Source organism: Ruditapes philippinarum, unplaced genomic scaffold (assembly GCF_026571515.1).
Source record: "Ruditapes philippinarum isolate M1 unplaced genomic scaffold, ASM2657151v2 ctg95_1_1_1_1, whole genome shotgun sequence".
Taxonomy (NCBI): Eukaryota; Metazoa; Mollusca; class Bivalvia; order Venerida; family Veneridae; genus Ruditapes; species Ruditapes philippinarum.
The window spans coordinates 278939-301533 of record NW_026858117.1 but is presented as its reverse complement, the minus strand read 5'-3'; the positions used below and the strand labels follow the sequence as shown (position 1 = coordinate 301533).

The window sequence follows — 22595 nt, the reverse complement described above, 5'->3', positions numbered from 1 at the left end:
TCCCCCGGTCTCCTGTCCCCTTCCCCTTTGTGGGCCTATTATTATTTTCTTTGAATTCCTAATCAGTTACACATTATTTATCATTTAATGATTAACGTGTCGTTGCCCTGTCCTTTTTATGTTTGGGGTCCGCCTGGGCTCCTTGCCATTGGTTCTTATTGCTGGGTCATATGGGGGTTGCGTTCATTGAACGCCGCCTTTCCTTGTTGATCTTGTTTATCATATTCGGAACCAATCCTGTAAATTGAGATTATTCTTTCAGCTCAAAGGGTAATTTGTACAGAGGTGTTAATTAAACTGTTGTATAATCAGTGTAACCATCTTGATAAATAATTTAAACCCAACTAATTGCTAAGTCAGTTTCATTAGGAAAAAAATTAAACCATTGATTGATGAATGTGAGTACATTTGTCCTTTTATCTTCATAAAAATATACACTTGGACAAGTCAGAAATCTACACAAGGTTTTTGATACTGCTGTTACATATGTGCGTTGTTAATTTATTATTGTGCTTAATTTTAATTAAATTTTATTTCAGATATATTTAAACATTTATCCATTGCACATTTTAATTTCTAACAAAATATAAAAATATTTAACTCAAAAGTTCTTGCAACATTATCGTTGAACATTTTTCTATCTTATTCTTTAAAAATACTTTCTCTTAATTATTGAAAAAATTGAAATGTTTCTTAATTCTTGCGGTGTAATACTTTATAGTTTACCAAAAGTTCGGCAATTAAATAATACTTCATACATGTATATTGATTTTTAATATATCTGCTATTACATTCTATCATGACACAATATTTTAACACCAGTTTAACACTAAGTGCTACGTTTCAACAAAATGTATAAATCTATACTTGCATTTGTGACCTGAAATTACTGTAGTGATTTGTAATTAAGTCATGCTCGAGCATTTTCATTTTTCTTACACGAGTGTTTGGCATAAACATATTGGTAAAACATACTTGACTTTCATTGAAGAACCGCGGTTCAATCTAACTGGTTCGTGATGAATGGTTAATTAAGGCAATGTGTAGAATTAGAACTACTCCAAGACGCTAATGCTCAATCATTACATGTTTTATAAAGCTAAATAGGAGCCCTCTGTAAACTCCCTATAAAAGCTTTTGATAGACAATGCTATCAAAGTACAAGTAGGTAAAGATATAAATCGTTTTCACATCTGTTTTAAGCACCAAATAGCAACGATATTGATAAACAGAAACCAGACTACACCGTATACGAAGAAAAAGGGTTAAAAATAAGTCAGAAATTTGGCCGTTTTGTGTATGCTATAACAAACGTGCATTGTTACGAATTGCCCATAATTTATCTACAATACAATAGTATACAACAGTTAATAATACAGATATCTTAGGGAAAAATACAAAGATTTATTAACATCTCGTTTAGTCCTACACAAAGCTTAAATAAACGAGACATATATAGCGGTGAAGCTCCTGAGACATGTCTGTCTCGGTACAAAATGACCAGTATTCACAATTACGCTGAATTACCCAGTCCCAAAATAACTCTGTAGCATGTGAAAATGTCGCATGTGAGCTCACTGACATTTCGTGATGTCCACAATAGAGTAAATCAACAGAGTAAATCAACGGTATTCATACGGAAATATAATCTGGTAAAACTAGATATTGCATTAATGACAGAAAGATGTAATGTTGTTTATTCTAAGTACACACAAAATATACATAATCATCATACTGCTATTTTAAACACCGGTCTATATGAAAGCACGAAATCAAAAGAGATGCAGGTATTGACAAAGAAAAAAACGCTTAACAAAAAAAAAGGATTCGGAATATTAAAGAGAAGCTCTTTATAAAAAATGTACCCTTAACTCAGGGATGGAGGTGGATTTGAACTTTTAAGATCAAATCCACGAACATCACTGGAAAAAATCAGCATGTCCTCCTCGGGGTACAGCCCATTCTTTTTGGCTGATGAAAGTGGGCTCGGTGGAGCTATATGTTATATAAGACCAATCTATGGAGCCAATTGTGAACAATTAGATAATTTTCATCATTTTATATATTATTTAATCTATTTAATATTTTAGTTCTTAAAAGCTCACCTGAGCATATGCTAAGTATGAGGTATATTGATCACCCTACCCCTTTATGTGTGTCATGATTCATTAAAATTTTAGTTCAAATGAAATCTCCTCCAAAAACCACGTGGTATTTTTCAAGAAATTACATTGCTGAAATGGTGTGCTTGGCTACACATCTAAATGCACGTATAGAAAATTTCAAACATCAAGGTTACATCTAAACCACTAGGGCTTTTTCTCACCTTCTGAAAAAATTGCTAAAATGGTTCTCTCATTTGCAAAAAATGGTTGCCATAGCGAAAATAGTTTTTTGTCTCTTACTAGGTTCAAGTAACTTTTTTCACAATATGCTGTTACATTTCCCATCAAACGTAACACTTTTTTCATGTTTTGAGAAATATATAATATGTAACTGGTACTCTATTTCTATTCAAAGCCAATGGGTGCTGGAACCTTTTTCTTAAAGATCCCATTGAATATGCTGACAATGACATGAATCCAAATGTTACTCGAGGGTAAATTATTAAATTTCCTAAATGACCCTGTTACTCCACATTTTGCAGCCAACAGAAGACTGCAGCAAAGAACTTTCTAAGGGATGTGGACAAAATATTCCAGTTGTGTTTTTGAAAGAGCACGTGGCCGTATGTTGTCATTTGTAATCATTTTCTTAATTTTATCTGCTAAATATGTTTCATAATAATGTTTGAAATAGGGAATTCCTGCAAAAAGGAGAGACAGATTATCGTCACGTTTTGCGAATTCACAGTCGCTACTGCTGAAAACCAGACCGGACTCTTCATTAAAAATCGTTTCAAGAATTTTCTGCAGATTTTTTTCTTGTCCCATTCTTTGTTAATTTGTGTCTTACATTGTCTTTCAGGTGTTTAGTACAAATTAAAAATGTTGCATCCGAAAATTTATCCGAAGAGCATTTCGTAGCCCCCTATCCTCGTCAGTCCCGAATTTCAGTTTATCTGAACCAATCTTTTCCCTGATATGATCAAAATAAATTTTGGTACGAAATTTGTTCTCAATCCATTTGAAGGCATATGGGACCTATAAAAATTGGATATTGTTGTGTTTTCCTCTTTATAACATTTCTGCTTTTATATGATTGTGACAAAGAATTTTCCCTTATTAAATGTCCGGTCCACACCAATTACACTTCCGCTTTCACATGCTAAGTTTGATTTCGTGGTCGAGGGGCTAAAGTCGATGACTTCTTATCCAGTTACCTCTCTGGCGTGGACTTGATTCCCGGGAGATGCTTTGGTAGTTTAGCACGGATGAAGGTAGTCTAGTACTGGTGTAATTCTCCAGTAACGATGGTTAGGAAACTACCCGCCTATATTACGGAAAAGGCGTAAAATGAAACAAATAAACAAAAACAAAGTTTGATTTCATATTTCTATTTGGTCCTCGTTATACAGGATTATTAGTGGTGGTTAATTTTTAGTGAGTATCACTTTCTGGACAAAATCATATTCATTTAGTAGGTTTGGAATCATGGAAATATCAGCTATTTTTTTCCTTGGACAGTAACGTTATTGTTTGCGGAGGATTGTTTTTTGCTTTCATTATACTTCATTATACGAATATTCTATCTTGTACTTGTCCTGCACTTTTAGGGACTGAGGGGCTATTTTCAGTGTACATTTCGTCAACTATGTTGGTGGCACTTTTCTCTCCCACCTTTCCTGCAGCTTTTCAAATTGTGCTAGGATGGGTCCTGTTGTAAGTTTCACCTGATTTGGAATTACCATGGGATGATCTTTGTCTTATATATTCCACCACACATTTTCCTTTCAAATTGATGATCAATCCAGTTGCTTCGGTAATAAAACTTACACGCCTTTTAAAGTTCTTGTTATCTTTTTTTTAGGGCTGGGAACGAATAAGGAATTTGATGTTCGAATATTCGTTTTCCATATTCGAATATTCGTTTTTACAACATTTGTTCCAATATTTCTCTTTGACGTATACGTATCCGAAATTAATTGAGTCGAATACTATACTACTTTAATATGCTTGGAATAATCGACGATTAAAAATACCTTTATTACTGCGTAAAAGATTTTTATCTTATATATTGTAAATCGACAAATAAGTTTACTTTTGAAATAAATTTATAATTTGATTGCCTTTTGTTCAGTTAATCCGACTGCTGATCATTTGTCTTATTAACGGGAGGTAACTCAACGTGACTTGATTGACAGTAATATGAATCACCGTAGCCTCTTAGCAATAACACATAATTATAATGAAACTTAATTTGTATTTAATATTTCTTTTTTATTTATTAATAATTTTAGATAAGGTTTAAAATATTCTTCAGATAAATTTAGCTATAACGCAGTAAATATCACACGGAGTCTAATTTCTACGGAATAAATATATTCTGACGGAATATAGACAATTACCATGATTTCATAAAGCACCGATTAATGCCTGTCGTTTTTTTCGTCTTCACAAAATTTAAGACAATTATTGATTAATCGGAAAGATCATAGCATAGAAAACAATGAATAAGATAATTAAAATCGGAAAGAATTACATTATAAACTGTTCAACAGTTACTGTGAAACGGGAGCCCTTTTGATCAACTAGACCCCAAAGTTTTCACAGTTAATTGGCGATAATCGTTGACACGCGTCATGCAAACGTGTGAACACCTGGTCAAGTAAAGGTCAATTGTTTAATTTACGATCTTTATTGAAATTTGAAAGTAATAACAAAAAAACACATCTTTTTTTCGAATATTCGTATTCGTTTTTCAATGTTCGATTATTCGGTAGTGTTTCGAATATTCGAATATAATTCCCGGCCCTACTTTTTTATTGGGCATAGTAACGATGTACTTTCATGACGTTTTGCGGTTATGGCTGAACAGGTTGATACTCTAACGTTTTATTGATAACTTTCCTTTTACAATAAAATCTGTTTTTAGGTACACATTTATTAAATCCGTACCAGAAACCATACATAATTGGTTCCAAGACCCCACAGTCATCAACAAAATATGACCTCTCAGCACTTTTGTTACCATAATCAATTGCAATGTAAATATTGTTTTATATATATTAATATTGTCTCCACTTGGGATGCTTGTTGCGAAAGACTCTGAATTTTCAAGCCCCGTTATTAACTTAAACTTTTCTCATGAGCAAATTCGAACTTGACCTGTATTTTCTCATGATGTATCAATATGACAAATATGAGTTGTCCAACACGGAAAAGAAAGCCCAACACGGCACAATTGAAAATGTTGCAGGCTCGGTTTGATTGAGCCTGTTCATGGACGGTACTGGAAAGTGCAAGTTACCGTCCACGCCCCCTAGCACCGGCTTAAGCAGAATTCAACATTTAAACATGAAAATGGTGAAATTTTGAATTTAGAAACATCCGCAGATGTGTTCATACGGTGGTTATCATGGAACCTTCAATGTGACACTTCCGTGCCATTCCATGAAAAGCGGCGTATGGTCCCCAAGTAATAAAAAACGTGTGCCCTAAACGAGAAAATAATGAGCGGAACTAAATAAAATGGAATTTGGAAAGGGGATCGGAGGTTATGAAGTCTGCGTATCCCAGATAAGACGTCAAAAGACAAATTTAAAAAGCAGGCAACATACACAGATGTTTCATACGGCGGTTATCATGGAACCTTCAATGTGACACAGTAGTGCCGGTGCTAGGGGGCGTGGACGGTAACTTTCACTTTACAGGATGGGGGCTGCGTTCATTGAATGCCGCCTTTCCTTGTCGATCTTGTTTATCATATTTAATAATACTAATTAGTACAATATTAGTTGATCTCGAGTTGTTTGTCCAATCTTTAATTATCATGTCTTTTATCGACCATTACTGTATATATTTTTTAGTTCAACTATTATTTCACATCACATGTCCCACTCAAGGTTTTTGTTTGGTGCCTTCTGGGTGCCCTACTTGAGTGTGTTGGGGGCCGCGTCCTGTGAACGCAAAATAGATAAATACAGAATCCCTAAAGAAAGCCCAACAAGGCAAAATTGAAAATGTTGCAGGCTCGGTTTGATTGAGCCTGTTCATGGACGGTACTGGAAAGCCTGTTCATGGACGGTACTGGAAAGTGCAAGTTACCGTCCACGCCCCCTAGCACCGGCTTAAGCAGAATTCAACATTTAAACATGAAATAGTAAAATATTGAATTTATAAACATCCGAAGATGTGTTCATACGGCGGTTATCATGGAACCTTCAATGTGACATTTCCGTGCCATTCCATGAAAAGCGGCGTATGGTCCCCAAGTAATAAAAAGCGTGTGCCCTTAACGAGAAAACAATGGGCGGAACTAAATAAAATGGAATTTTCAAAGGGGATCAGAGGTTCTGAAGCCTGTGTATCACAGATAAGACGTCAAAAGACAAATTTAAAAAGCAGGCAACATATCCTAAGGGTGATTCAACATTATTCAAGTAGGAATATTGGAACCACCCACCTAGAAAATGCCGAAAAGTTGAAACTAAAAATAACACATGCACAACAATAATGTCGTGCTGAACGATCTTCAAGGATCGAAAATATAACATCATTGATTAAATGTACGGGGAGACTTTTTACAAAGTTGCCTTTTCCTTTATTCTATTCTGTAATATTTACATAAAAGTAAGAAATATTACATACTTAACGATTAACGCAAATAAAAGCATATGTCGTGCCTTGAGGATACCTATGTGTGTTTAAAAATGAGAGGGTACCTGTGCTATAAAAATTCAAATGAAGAGAGGTAGCCCGTGCCGCTGCAAAACCGAAAGTAGGGTGTTTTTATGAATTTTACAATTATCTTTGACAATATACTGCCATTTGTCCGAAGATGATATGTAAATGAACATATTAGATATGTATGATGCATATATAATCAAGCCACAGGTTCATTTCAGCCCCAAAAATATGTCGAGGTGATGGGCGAAATAACATGTCGATTTTTTGTAGCTTATTGTGAAATATGATAAACAAGATCAACAAGGAAATGCGGCGTTCAATGAACGCAACCCCCATATGACCCAGCAACAAGAACCAATGGGAAGGAGCCCAGGCGGATCCCAAACATAAAAAGGACAGGGCAAAGACAGGTTAATCATTAAATGATAAATAATTTGTAACTGATTAGGAATTCAAGGAAAATAATAATAGGCCCACAAAGGGGAAGGGGACAGGGGACCGGGGGAAGGGGGGAGGGGTAATCAAAGAAATAAAAACTAGAGGCAAAGGGGAAGTTGTAGTACATGAAAAACGGGCACATGACAAATCAGCACATAGATAAAACATTCTAGTGTTCCGTGGTTTACATCTTTTCTACGTGTCATACCTTCTTTCCTTATTATATTGAAATTTTACTGTATGGTTATGTAACTATTTGTAAATTTTCATGATCAGTTGAAATACGAAATGTGTCTATAGGGCACGGGTGCCCGTACACTCAACTCTTGTGTCAGTCTTATGACTATAGGTCAAAATGTTTTGACAATATGTGCCACAAGTTGAAAACAATTTTTTTTAATAATTTTTAATTACCTTTACAACTACTGAATAAATCCACAACCAAGGTGCATAAGTAAACATGCTGACCAACATTCTTGTAAATGTTCAGGCCTACAGGTCAAATACGTTTTGTGCAAGCATGAACAAGTTGAAAATTGCACATTTATACTACCGAAAGTCAAGGGCAATTACTCTAACGAAACTGAAAACAAACCACATGCTTAAACCCAGGTGCATAGCTTCACAGTGATGTTGATCATTATTCCTTTAAAGTTTGTTGATTCTAACTTAAGAACACAAGGAACAAAGAACACAACATAATGAAATGGTTTTTACTTAGTCAAGGGCAATCGCTCTACGTATTCTGGATACATCGTCAAGCGAAACTCAAGGTGCACAACTACACATGATGATGACCAACATTCCTGTTAAGTTCCATGATTCTTAAGTTAAATGCATTTTGAGCTACGCACGACACAAATTGGAAATTGTAAATTTTAACCAAGTCAAAAGTAGTTACAAAACGCTAAAATTCACCAGCGAAACACCTGCGCACAACTTCACATGCTGATCAACATTCCCGTAAAGGTTCATAACCCTGTATCGAAAAGTTTTTGAGCTACGTGTGACACAAAGTGAAAATTGAAAAATGTTTCCTAAGTCAAGAACAATAACTTTGCAAATTACACGAAAATACCCAGATGCACAACTACAAAAAATTGTTGAGCTACGTGTGACACAAGTTGAAAATTGCAAATTTTAACTAGCTCAAAGGCTATCTCTCTAACAAAATAGAATCAATCCACAAGTTTAACCCCAGTTGCACGATTTCGCATGCTGAGCAACATTCCTGTGAAGTTTCATGACTAGGTTAAATATGTTTTGAGTTATGTGCGACATCAGTTGAAAATTGCAAATGTTTACAAAATCAAGGGCAATACCTCTACAAAGTCTAAATATATCCACACAAAAATAACCAGGTGCACAACTTTACATACTGATCAACATTCCTGTAAAGTTTCATGACTCTAGGTCAAATACTTTTTACGCTACGTGCGACACAAAAGAGAACGGATGGACGGACAAAGGTAAACTAAAAATTGTGTTGAAAATGTATGTATGAATGTATGTATGTAGGTATGTATGTTTGACTTTATGAACAATGACTCTCAAAACGCAATCACGAAAATCTACCACAAAAAGGACGCTTTATCTGATTTTGTTTAAAATGTTATAGGTTAAAGCACTTAATCATAAAAAAATCTAATCCATGTAAGCTCACTTAATACATCGAGGGCTTAACGCTTAACGCGAAACTAGTGTAAGTGACATTTTTAGCAAGAAATCACTTTTTAGTCCCCTACCGGTTTAACCGGAGGGGACTTTAGGTTTACCCTCTGTCTATCAGTGAGTCTGTCCGTCCACAAAACTGGATGCCGCGATAACACAAAAAGTACTGAAAATATTTTTATGTTACTTGATATATGGATAGATGGCAGTATGGGGATTATGCACGTCTTTTTTCTGCTTCCTATGTTGGAAATTCTGGTTGCTATGCCAACAAATAGTCTGAAAATATGGCAAATTTAACACATAAACTGGATCTAGTGATAACTCAAAAAGTACTGAAAATATTTTTTATGAAACTTTAAATATGGGTAGATGGCAGTCTGGAAATTATGCACATTTTTTTTCTTCCTATGTTGAAAATTCTGGTTGCTATAGCAACAAATAGCCTGAATTTCAAGATTTCTGATTTAAATTTTTTAGCTGTTTCACTATAAGTTCTTTATTTCTTATAGTGTTTACTTCAAACTTTAAATATGAGTTTCTGGTCATCAACCACATCATATGTGACAAGGTTTACAACTCTAGCACAAACATTATCAGCATTATGTAACTCCTTTGAAATTTATCAGTTTGAAAGGGTGAATAAAAGTCAAGGATTTGGTAGGTTCTGTATCTCTTTTATTTTCATTGGCACAGCATGTATCTTAGACAAGACTAGTTCAATACAATCAATCATCTAAGTAACCACACTCTGAAAATACATAATTAACACATTCTAAATATATATTACATTTAACATTCTTGAATTGCATAAATCAATCAATCATAATCAATTGCATAAATCAATCAATCATATTCAATTGCATAAATCAATCAATCATATTCATTCCAGTGGCTTTTAATTAACATCAAACATTTTATCATACAATATCATAAAACACTTGTACATTTACAGCAATATATCACACTTACCAGTTTATGGAACTAAGTGTTTACATCAACACATATATACAATATACACTCTTCTCTCTCTCTCTCCAGTGTGCTGTTACTATCCTGCAAATTATAGTGAACAATGTGCATAGAGTTTGAATAGAATGTGAGATTATTTATATATTAAATAATTTAGAAAAGAAAGATATGATACTGCAATATTAAACCAGTCCTTAGGAGTCCAAAAATAAGACACAGCAACCATTTAAATTACTTATTAAATTTACTATCATAATTCAATTAAAAACAACATTAAGATAAATAATACTTAATGCTTTGGAAATCATTAAAAGCAGTTTAAACTTTACATACCTTATAAATAATACTGATATTCCATAAATCACAAAAATTTAAAACCATGAGGACAATGTACATGTCTCTTCCTCGAAAACGTGAGCTCAACTGAACACAATAGTCACATGATCAAACTGGCGGGAAATCATAACCACTGACCCATAGAATAACACTGGTCCAAGGGAAACAACTCTCTTAATGACATATAATAAAGACTGACAGATTGTGTCCCTGTTACAATTACCTCCCTTGAACTTAGAATTTTTATGAAAAAAAATGTTATCTACTTCAAACTTCTTATATATGTTTCTTATTATCACTCAACATTTTTGAGAAGGTTAAATACTCTAGCAAGACTATTTCCAGAATTATGTCCCCCTTAAACTTCGATTTTTTTTCGAGAAATTGGTATTTTTCACTCCAACTTCTTCATTCCTTATAGGATTTACTTTAAAATCCCACATCGTAATAATATGACAAGGTTGTATAAACATAATTTCCTCACTATGATATAGACAAACTTAGAACTCAAAAGATTTAAGTTCATTCATGTCATTCATTCACTGGTAAAATTGAATGGTGAATGGCCCATCAGAATGTTGCTGGGGTTTTAACCGGTAGGGGACTTATGGATTGCTTGCAATACTATGCTAATTGCTTGTTTCTATAACCATGTCTAAAAATAACATATTTGTCCCCTGAATAAGTATCTTTTGTGATTTCTAACAAGATAATCTCATATTATGACAAATGAAGGGAGAGCATATAGTCGCCACCTTGTCCCTCTGTCCGTCCGTTGTCCGGTTTTTGAATTATCTCCCTTTTTAGAAAAATCTTGTCCGGGACATGACTATAAAACTATAAGAGATTTCAACATGAAACATTGTAGGTAAATAAATCTAAATAGGAAAATGTGAAGTGCATAAGAACCATTAAATTTTTTGCCTAATTTTGGAGTTATTGCACTTTGTTAATTTTAAACTTTGAACTTTATCCGGAACATAACTTTAAGAGATATTAACATGAAACATTTTAGGTACATAGATCTCATTTAGTTAAAGTGCAGTGCAAAAGAATCATGTTAACTCTGGTTAGCCTCATTTTTTTGGATTATCTCTCCTTTGAGAAAAACCCTGTCCAGGACATAGCTGTAAAACTATAAGAGGTATCAACATGAAACTTTGCAGGTAGATATATCACAATGTGCAGTGCACAAGAATCATAACTCTGCCTTGCCTAGTTTTAGAGTTATTGCCCTTCGTTTATTTTTAATTTTTGAACGTTGTCTGGGGCATAACTAGGAAACCATAAGAGGTATTAACATGAAACTTTGTTGGTAGGTAGATCTCATTGAACTAAAGTGCAGTACAAAAACCAACTTTGTTTTGCCCAATAAATGAAGTATCTCCCTTTTTAAAAAATCTTGTACGAAAATAACTGTAAAACTACAAGAGATATCGACATGAAACTTTGTAGGTAGATAAATCTCAATGGGTACATGTGCAGTGTACAAGAACTTGAACTCCGCCTTGCCAAATTTTGTAGTTATTGCCCTTTGTTCATTTTTACATTTTGAACTTTGTCTGGGACATAACTCGGAAACCATAAGAGGTATCAATAAGAAACTTTGGAGGTTGATAGATCGCATTGATTAAAAATGCAGAGCAAAAGAACAGTTACTCTTACTCTTTCCAGGGACACAACTCTAAAAATACAAAAGGTATACTTTCTGTGTCCAAAACCTATTCGGGGGGCATCACCCGGCTCAAACCGGGCTCTTGTTTTAATGTGAAACTAGACTATGTGACACAGGCACTTACACCAGTTTCACATTCAATTGTTATTTCCAATTCATTTATAAGCAAAAGGTTTAGGTGATGAAAATATGTAAAATTGTTTTAAATTATTTAATATTAAAAAAGTATTTCACACAATATAAGTGTTTTAAGCACGATAGACAATATTTTTTTAGAAAAAATATGCAGGTAATAAAGCATATGTCACTGACACAGTTTTCATATTCACAATTCAAGTTTTCAAAGAGATTTAAACATAAATGTAGTGAAAGTATACAACTTAACATGTGATAACATCGTGCATGATGTCATCAATTTTTATAAAACTTTGTCTTTTTCTAATCACAATGAATGAAGAATAAATATATTTCTTATCATGCCACCCTTCGAAGAATATCGGTCTGTGTGTCCGTCGGTAGACCACATTGTTTCCGCTGATTATCTTGAAAACCATTTATCACAAAGGCTTCATACTTCACATAGTGACTGGTCATAACTAGTTAATAACCCTACTGATTTAAAGGTCACTAAGTCAAAGGTCAAGCTCACAGGGGCCTTTAATGTCAAAATGGTTTTCGCTCATTATCCTTGAAACTATACATCACAAAGTCTTCATATTTCACATAGTGATTGGTGATATTTAGTAGATGACCCCAATTGATTTTGGGGTCACTAGGTCAAAGGTCACAGGGGCCTTAAATGTCAGAATGGTTTCCGCTAATTATCTTGAAAGCTTTTCATAAAAAAATCTTCATATTTCACATAGTGTTTGATTATAACTAGTAGATGACCCCTATTGATTTTGGTCAAAGGTCAACGTCACAGGGGCCTGAAATGTCAGAATGGTTTCCGCTGAAATGGTTTCTTAAAAACTGTGCATCATAAAGTCAAATTTCAAATAGTGATTGGTCATAACTAGTAGATGAGTTTCTATAACTAATAATTAATAATATGAGTCAATGGATAGAATGTGTCGTTTGACATGTCTTGTTTCAATCGGTATTTATGTAAATCATCAAAGAAGATTAACAGATTCATAAAAGTTAAGATATATTTTACTTTATTAAAAAATGATTTTGTATAAAATTAAAACTTTACTTGTTTTTAATGATATTATATAATAGCTGTAGAATACAAATATTTAAGATATTGAAAGAGTAAACAGCTATGTCAAATGAAACTTCATTGAAAATTTAAAGACGATATCATTACATTGTTTTCTTAAGCTGACTATAATTTCTCAAATATAAGTTTATATATATTAAATATTTAACACACATGACTATTACATGAAAAGTAGAATAACATATTAGGAGGGGAGATATGAGAGAGTTTGAGTTTGGAAGGCAAAGGCGTAGAGGCGTTTGACGTAATCAATTAGGGTATTGCGTCATGTGTATTGCATCAGCCGCGTATGATTACACCCTTGGGCAGAGAACGCGCGAAAGTAGATGCTTATCACACACGATTAATTAGTGTCATTTATGAATAATATTTATATTTAGAAAATGTGTATTGGTCATAGAAAAAGATGCTTATCAGTGTCAATAAATCGGAAAAGAGATTTATTTTTGCGCTTATCGATCATTAGTATCATTTAACTGATAGATAAAGATTGTAGGCAAATTTTTACTAGAGATTGGTGAAAATTGTTAATATATAGACGAATCAATAAACTGATGAATAAATAAATAAATAAATAACTGCCGAATGAAACATGAGTACCCGAATAAATTTAAACAAGAAAATTTATATGTTAGAATTGTCATTACAAGCTTACTACGCAAATGCCATTGTGAATAGAATTGAGGACACGGCCAGAAGATTATGCACCGGATGTGAGTACAGCACTCTTTCGCAGAGAGACCATATGTGCACAGTTTTAGACAAGAGGGAGAAATTGACATATTATTTCGAAGAAATTCTACTTGACATCAACGAGGATGAGATTGTTTGCGAGTGGGCAAGAAATGCTACTCATCACGGAGCCGACTATTTCTCAAACATGTACGCTTTAAAATTTCGCTTTCGCGACTACAGAGAAACAGTAATGAAAGGCTTTAACTGGAAAACAAATGTGCTGAAATTAGCATACGCACTCTTGAAATCCGGAAGTAAATAATTCAGTAGCGCATGTGCGGATAGTGATTGATATTTTGAGAAACAAGCCTTTTTTCTTTGATAGTCAAATGCATATATGTAAAATGGATGCAACGGAAGTGAAACAGTTTAAAATAAGGGAATCTGAGTACACAATTTATGAAAAGGATTCTCTTGCCAAGTTCATAGCTCCTGCGACCGTTTTACTGGTGAGTTTGGCGCGAAATTTCACGTGCATGTGTGCGAAATACACATAGCTGATTTGAGTTAGTGGACATCGTTTACTTTTGTGTAAAAAACAAATCTGTAAGCTTTAACTTGTAATTTTCTTTCGCACAGGTTGGTCAAAGCAACTCGGGGAAAACGCGTTACATGCAGAAGCTGGTTCAGAATGGAGATGGCATGTTCACCATCCCGCCCTCTAGGTACATCTGGCTATACAACATTTATCAAGATCTTTACGACGACATAGAGAGAGACGTTCCGAACGTAAGTTTTGTGCAAGGGCTGCCATCGCGTTCTGACGTGGAGGCATGGGCCAAGAATGAGACTCATCTAGTGATACTGCTAGACGACCTGTATCACTTAATGATAAACTCGCGAGATGTGTTGGATTTGTTCGTTCTTTTGTGTCACCATCTGACGTGTACACTGGTCATTAGCTGCCACAACATATTCATGAGCTCTAAATACGCAAAGACAATGACGACCAATTTACACTACATTCTGTTATTCAAGTTACAAAACCGCCTGCAGCTCTCTACGCTCGGTACACAGTTATTTTGTCACAACAAAAAGGCTAAACATTTTGTACAGGTATACGACGCTGTCATGGAAACGGACCAGTTCAGCCCCCTTATCATCGATCTCAGTCCGCAGGCGCGCTGCTCAGATTACAAACTAAGAACGAACGTGTTACCTGGGCAACTACCAATTATATACCAGCTCGAATAGAATAGCACGAATAAACAGGGTATTTGCTTGATATAGATCAATCAAACGGTCAGTGTTTGTTTAAGCATAATTAGGCTATGGACAGAATAACCGGAGAGCTGATCTTGCTGCGTTACCTGGCAACGGCGACTCCTTATCAAAGAAAGCAGCTTCTTCGCTGCATATCAAGGCAACAGATCGATGCGATTTCAGAGATAAGTTTAAATTTATTACATGGAAACATTGAAATTTCTGACGGGGACTTTGCAAGATTGAGCAGGCACAAGAACACGTTGCGAAAATTGTCGATTAAATCAGTGGGACATTGCGCGAAACGTGATCAAATGTGTAAAGATTCAAACGGCATAAAATTGCTGATACAGGTGTTTTTAAAACATTACGACAATTGCACAGACAGCGAAACGTCTTTCAGCGGCGACGAGGACTGGTCTCGGACAAGTGCACGGAAACCCGAATTATCAAACGGGAGAGACATTTATATACCTTCAGCGGAGGGAACGTTTAACAATAATGACAACGGCGGAGGCAGGTCAGGGCTTTCGAAAATTGATACTGATTCCCCTGACCCGGTATCAACAGCTTATTCAAAAACAGCAACAGCCGAATTGCGATTTCAAAGAGCAGAATCACCGAATTGTTCACAAGACGGAGCAGAGTGTGACGCCGATTGATGGAAAACACTCAACAGTTTCATCTGAAACGCCGTCAAATTCGACTAGCGACATGATAAATAGAAATGGTGCTTCCGGTACTTTGGATAAAATCACGAACGATATTTCTAAAACCAAAGTAACACAGAATTGTGCAATTCAGTGGCTAAAACGAGCACCGCGATACGTAAACAGACTAATATTTTTATTGTATACCATATTGGAAGAAATAATAAGCGCATTTTACGGTTGCTGAGACATAATACTTTAAAATTCATTAAAATATATTTCCATGAAAATGTTTATTTTTCAAGATCATTCGTGAAAACGACGACCTGACTAGCGTATTGAAGGCGATTATTAGTTACGTTAATATCTTTAAGTACAATAACGTACATATTATTTTATGATTTTTATATGCGGTGTACCTAAGACATTTTCCAATCTACTCGTGTTATATTACACTTAATTAAGGGGATAAACCTAATTGAGACCATTTTTAGGAGATAACGCCAAATTCGTGCACTGAAGCAACGGCGGTCATCTCATTAAAATTATCTAAATCCTATTTTACCAGCTTCCTTCTATTGTTTTACGACAATTGTAGTTTGACAATTGTCTTAAGTGTATAGAATATGAAAAAAAATCTTAAAAATGTGTTAAATGTACATATTTATTTGACGGAACACAAAAGTCTCCTTCTAAACGGTAATATCAGGTTGACTTTCTCACGAAAGAAATAAACATATTCCTGAAAACAATTGTAATGCTGGTTTAGCAACATATGCGCTAATTTCTTTCTTTAAATTTGATTTAGAATAAAATATTTGGTTCTTTTACTTTCTGTGTTATTCGCTTTGGCAATAGCGTTGCACAGATTCGGCGTTTCTTTTAGGTTAATTGCACATTCCTGCGTTACTTGATATGCACGATTGAAACGCAAATTAATATTACGGAGTAATGTAAAAAAAAACTGAATATGCTTTCATATTGCATTACCGGACGCTTCCGACCTGGTAGTGTTCCGAATTTAGGAATCCTGTAAACTAAATTATATAATATTGTATGTCAGTCTTGTATGGATGATACTGTGTGTATAGACTAATCTGAGATATTTTTATACAGACTTAGCTTTGTTGTTATTGTTGAAAATAAATGTGCTATTTAAAGTTAAGTCCTTTTTCCATATCGGAAAGCATGTTAGTACATAAACGCTCTTTTTTGCGGTTAGAACAGCGAAAATTACAAAGCCCCTTTCTATGTTTTCAAGCGATATTTAGATTCAAAGGTATACAACATTCTATATTTAAAAGTGATTTAGAAAACCATTTACAAAACATATATGTCTAATGCGGTGAAGTCCGTGCAATGACTGATAAAATATTACACCATAGTCAAAAGAGACAATCACGTTAATATTTCGAGTAATGTTAAAATTTCATTATTAACTTATTATCTGATTGAACTTGCCGTTAACATTAATAATTCAATAATATTTCAACTATTGAACCTTAATACCATGGATAGACGATCACGAAATGTTTCTGTCAACAATTGATTATTTGATAGCACGCATTTGATTAGAACCATGTTCCAGGTGACATTTTACTTCACCAACTTCCACGTTATGGTATGTATTTTAACACTTAATTCCATCATTTTCAGGTAAAACTAAAGTTTATTTTTTAAAATTAAAAAAAAAAATGCAATATGACATGTCGGTTTTTATTCTTCCACTTGTTCTAAGTGAATCAAAAATTTAGGTTATTTTAAAAGGATTTCTGGCAGAAAAAAAATGAAAGAGATTGGAAATCTCTCATAATTATCATCAGAAAGAACCTCTCTTTGATTAATTACGATTTATTGGTCAGCATATTTAATGGTATCATTTTGAAACGGTACTTACTTATATATGCATTTTATTTTGGTTATTTCAGAAATCATGGAAAAGATACTAATATATTTAAGGCTAGCGTTGTCTTTGATTTTTACACCAAAATGTGCAACGTTAAGTAATTCGACACGGATTTTACATGATGTTCTGTTAGATGGTTACTATAGAGATATAAGACCGTGTTTAGACTGTCTGACACCGTTAAATATCAGTGTATTTTACCACCTCACTGCACTCATCAAGTTAGATGAACTCGAGGGAGAATTACACTCGGTTGGCTACCTTAAAGTTGAGTGGATAGATGAACGATTAATGTGGAACCCAGTGATGAATGGTGTTGGAAGTATAATACTCTCTCCTCATAAAGTAAGTGCAGAATAATTCAAACCTTTCAGTTTTTAAATGAAGTAAAAAATGTCTAGCAATATATGCTTCCTGGTACAATCAGTTTCCCCTAAATTAAAGATATTTTATGCTCAAATTTGATATAAAAAGAAATTTATAATAACTACACAGTCTCTTTGAAAATATAAGATTAACATGTTTTGACTTCACACAAAGTAGATATGAGCCGTGTCATGACAAAACCAACAAAATGGGTTTGCGACCAGCATGGATCCAGACCAGCCTGCGCATCCGCGCAGTCTGATCAGGATCCATGCTGTTCGCTTGCAAACCCTATTACAAGTAGAGAAACTGATAGCGAACAGCATGGATCCTGATCAAGTATGAATCCATATGCAATAAGATATAATAGTATTCATAAATATTAGTGTTTATCAAGTATTAATCCATATGCAATAAGATATAATAGTATTCATAGATATATGTGTATCATGATTTTCGTATAAATATTGTTGAAACAGCGGCATCAAAGTTGATATTAAAATGTATAACAAAACATCTACATTTCTTTTCATGGCGATTTGGTTTGCTATCTTACAGTCTATTCCAACTAATTCAAGACAATGGTATTTGTTATATTGTACTTGGTCAGTTAGGTTGCGTTTTGTTTATTTCAAATGACCTAAACGACTGTGCATTAAGTTTAGAACAAGCCGATATATATAGAATATTAAAATGAGTGTATAGGTTCAATACTGAATTTATTGAACGAGTTGAATAAAAATTATATTAAGCAAGCCTCTGGCGAGCAAAATTTTATTTTATTCAACGAGTTCAATAAATTTTGTATTGAACCTGCACGAATATAATATTTTATTTATCACATACCCAAAATAAAGACTTTGTCATTGACGCGTCTATAGTGTAAAGCAAACATTGAGCGGTCTATGCCCGGTCATACAATACTATTTACACGGAGTTGCAAAATCGGCACGGGTAGATGTATAAACAGAAAAAAAATCTGCACTTGTCGAAATGCCAGCATGCCATCCATCATCTTGACAATATAAAATTAGTTTTCGTCAAGTTCCGACAATTTATCGTGAGTAATTACACAACTTAAATAATTGTAAGTGACCTATCCTATATGTTTTTTTTTCAGATTTGGGTACCATCTTAAACTGTAGGAAATCCGTCGAGAGAAATAAGCGTTCTCAATGCAGAAAAAACTCTCGTGCGAGTTATGTACAACGGTACAGTTATTTGGCACCCAGGAGACGTTTTCAAAACCACGTGTTCCTTCGATATTTACAGATACCCGTTTGACAAGCAAATTTGTTACGTTATATTTACTCCTTGGTCATACCTTGCAAACGAGGTTAGGTTACGTGCAGCAGACGATAACATCGATACGTCATTTTATCAGGAGAATGGACAATGGGAGTTGCTATCATTGTCTTCAGAAGAGTACATACAAAACGACGTGTCCTTTGTACAGTTGAACATCAGGTTTCATAGAAGATCGAGATATTTCGTCGTGAACATCATCTTACCGATCTTTATGTTGGCATTTCTGAATTGCTTAGCATTTGTGATTCCAGTTGAAAGTGGCGAGCGAATATCGTATACTGTTACATTGCTGTTGTCATTTGCCGTTTTTATGACACTTGTTAGTGATAATGTACCAAAAACCTCATCTCCAATGTCCCTTCTTTGTTATTTTCTCGCTGCATTATATACAGGTAGCGTTTCCATTATGATCGTGATAATGTTAAACATGAGACTCTTTTACAGAAACTCTTCAATTAAAATGTCACCAGTATATGTTTGCATTTACAGATTGTGTTGCCGACGCAAAAAAAGAAGGCAGACGCGTGTCAATAAAATCAAGCCTGATGGAAGTGTATGTACAAGTGTAAAGACAAATTCTGAAGACAGTGAGGCTATAAATGATATTTCTTGGCAAGAGTTGGCAGAAGCTTTAGATATTGTCGGGTTTATACTATCATTGTTATATTATATATCAATATCCATCGCGGTAAACTTGATGTAATGAGCTCGTAGTACAACATACTATATATTGTTGTACAATTTGATTAATATCTGCTCCTAATTCTTACACGACCCGCATTTTTCCCCAAAGAAGAACCGAAAGTGTACACGTCGTGTTATTATGCAATAAAATCAGAGTTTGACGTTCTATGTTTAGACAAGTGACGTAAACATTATACACGTGACGTTACCTCTAAATATGTGACGCGCTGAAAATAAGTACGGAAACAAATCAGGCGCAGTTTAAGTTAATATTAAGTACGGCAGCATGTTTTGTTGATATCGTGTTAGAATCGAAATAATATTTATCACACACCCGTGCCGATTTTGCGACTCCGTAAATATGGTATTGCACGGCCGTGCATATATTATTACGTGACGTCATTAGCGTTATACAAACATAGTGTAAAGACGCACTAAATGTTAGCGTTATACTATAGGCGCGTCAATGAAAAATGACTCTCATTTCACTTTAAACGGTCTTTATTTTGGGTATGTGATAAATAGAATATTAAATTCGTGTAAGTTAATTACTGAATTTATTGCACTCGTTGAATAAAATCATATTATGCTCGCCAGAGGCTCGCATAATATAATTTTATTCAACTCGTGCAATAAATTCAGTATTGAACTTACACTCATTCAATATCCTCTATATCCAAATCAGTGATTTTATCGCTTGATTACACCACTGTTTGTCGTTCGGATGCGCATCATTATATCACTCGGGCTACGCCCTCGTGATATAATTCCTCGCATCCGAACTCCAAACAGTTAAATAACGCTACGAATTAAGATCTGACGTTCAGCAATAGGTTGTCACCTTCTCGTGATTTGTCAAACAGTCAATCATTGGCGAGCTTTCACAATTTTGAAAGTTTTATTAAGCTAGTACGGTACTATCACCCAATTACCGTCATTTAATCAGTTATTATCTAATATTGAACCAACAAAAACATGTGTTAACAATATTGTTTCAGGTTTTAGTAATATCATTATAAAGGTTGATGATAATTACTTTTTAAAAACATTCAATACATCGTATAATACATGTTTTAATGATTTACCTGTAATCAGCTGTGCAGACTGGTTTGATAGGGAATGTGCTATTGCTAGAAATAGGTATCTTGAATCTTTACGGGTTTTTAATAATTGTCGAACAGATGTCAGTCGAATACATTTTTGTGAATGCATACAAAAGAATTATCCAAAGAAAAAGAAACGCTTATAAAAAACGAAAGATACAAGAGGTTGAAAGGCTTAGACATTGTCAGCCAAAAGCTTTCTGGAAGTATTTTAAAAATAACGCATCAACGAAAACTTCGATTTCTTTGGATGATTTCTTTCAATATTTTACTAATCTTGAGAATGATACTTTTTCATGTTATAATGCTGAATGTGAAAATTTCTTTGAAACTCATAATTTTGACAGTGGCTCTGCACATGAAGAATTTGACCGACCGATAAGTCCCAAGGAGATATTGAAAGCAGTTAAAAATTTGAAATCTAATAACGCATACGGAATGGAATGTATGCTAAAATAGTACTTTATAGAAACTATAGATATTTTAACCATTTGTTATTTCTGATGTCCTTTTAGACTCTGGTGTATTTCCCGAGCAGTGGAAGGAAGCAATAATTGTACCTATACATAAAAAGGGAGATAAAAATGATGTAAACAATTATAGAGGTGTAACTTTATTGAGTTGTTTATCTAAGATCTTCACGTCAGTGTTGAATGATAGAATTGTAAATTTTTGCGATAAGAATCAGGGTATATCTGATTCACAATTTGGATTTAAAAAAGGTAGTTCAACAATAGATGCTATTTTTGCTTTAAGTACTTAAGTTTGGCACTATCTTAACCACATAATAAGCGTTTATATTTAGGTTTCATATATTAAAAAAAATGTTTTGATTCCATTTACAGGAATGCATTATGGTTTAAACTTTATAGATCAGGTGTACAAGGGAAAGTTCTTAGTATTATTAGAAACATGTATGGTAAAGTCCTGTGTTAAACATTGTAATTCTTTTTCTGACTTTTTTTGAATATGCGATAGGTCTAAGACAAAGGGAGATAATGTCACCAGTTTTGGTTTCTTTGTTTTTAGAAGATATAGAATTGTTCTTACAAGACAATATAAATAGTGGACTACTCATAGAGGATATTGTTATTATTTTATTGCTTTTTGCTGATGACATGGCAATTTTTGGAAAAACACCAGACGAATAACAACACAATCTTGATCTTTTGCATACATACTGTTGTCAATGGGGAATTGAAGTCAATGCACTAAAAATAAAAATCATGTTTTTTTTAAAAAGGGGCGGTTTAAAACGAGAAAAAAATGAATTTATAATTGTATAAATGTAGAAGTTGTAGATAACTTTAATTATTTAGGCACTTTGTTTTCTTTTAATGGTAACTTCGCGTTATATAATGAATACTTATCAGGAAAAGCAATTAAAGCGTCAAACGTTTTGTTGTATAATATTAAAGATATACCACTAAGACCAAAAGTGTTGTCTTCAAAAGTAAAGTTAATAATTGTTTCAAACAGGAATGGTTCGGAGCTATCAATATAAATAGTGTACAAGCTTTCTAAATCAACATTTG

General features: G+C 34.0%; 1 protein-coding gene across 1 annotated transcript; it reads left to right on the top strand.

Moving 5' to 3' along the window:
- The first annotated feature begins 19103 nt into the window (after positions 1-19103).
- Positions 19104-20057, top strand: LOC132752165 (acetylcholine receptor subunit beta-type unc-29-like). The gene has a single exon (XM_060742459.1). The coding sequence runs from the start codon at positions 19167-19169 to the stop codon at positions 19974-19976; it is 810 nt and encodes a 269-aa protein (XP_060598442.1). The 5' UTR covers positions 19104-19166; the 3' UTR covers positions 19977-20057.
- The last annotated feature ends 2538 nt before the right edge of the window (positions 20058-22595 follow it).

Bases quoted from the DNA above. Each gene is read 5' to 3' on its own strand.
- LOC132752165 (XM_060742459.1), top strand. From the start codon at position 19,167: ATGTACAACGGTACAGTTATTTGGCACCCAGGAGACGTTTTCAAAACC.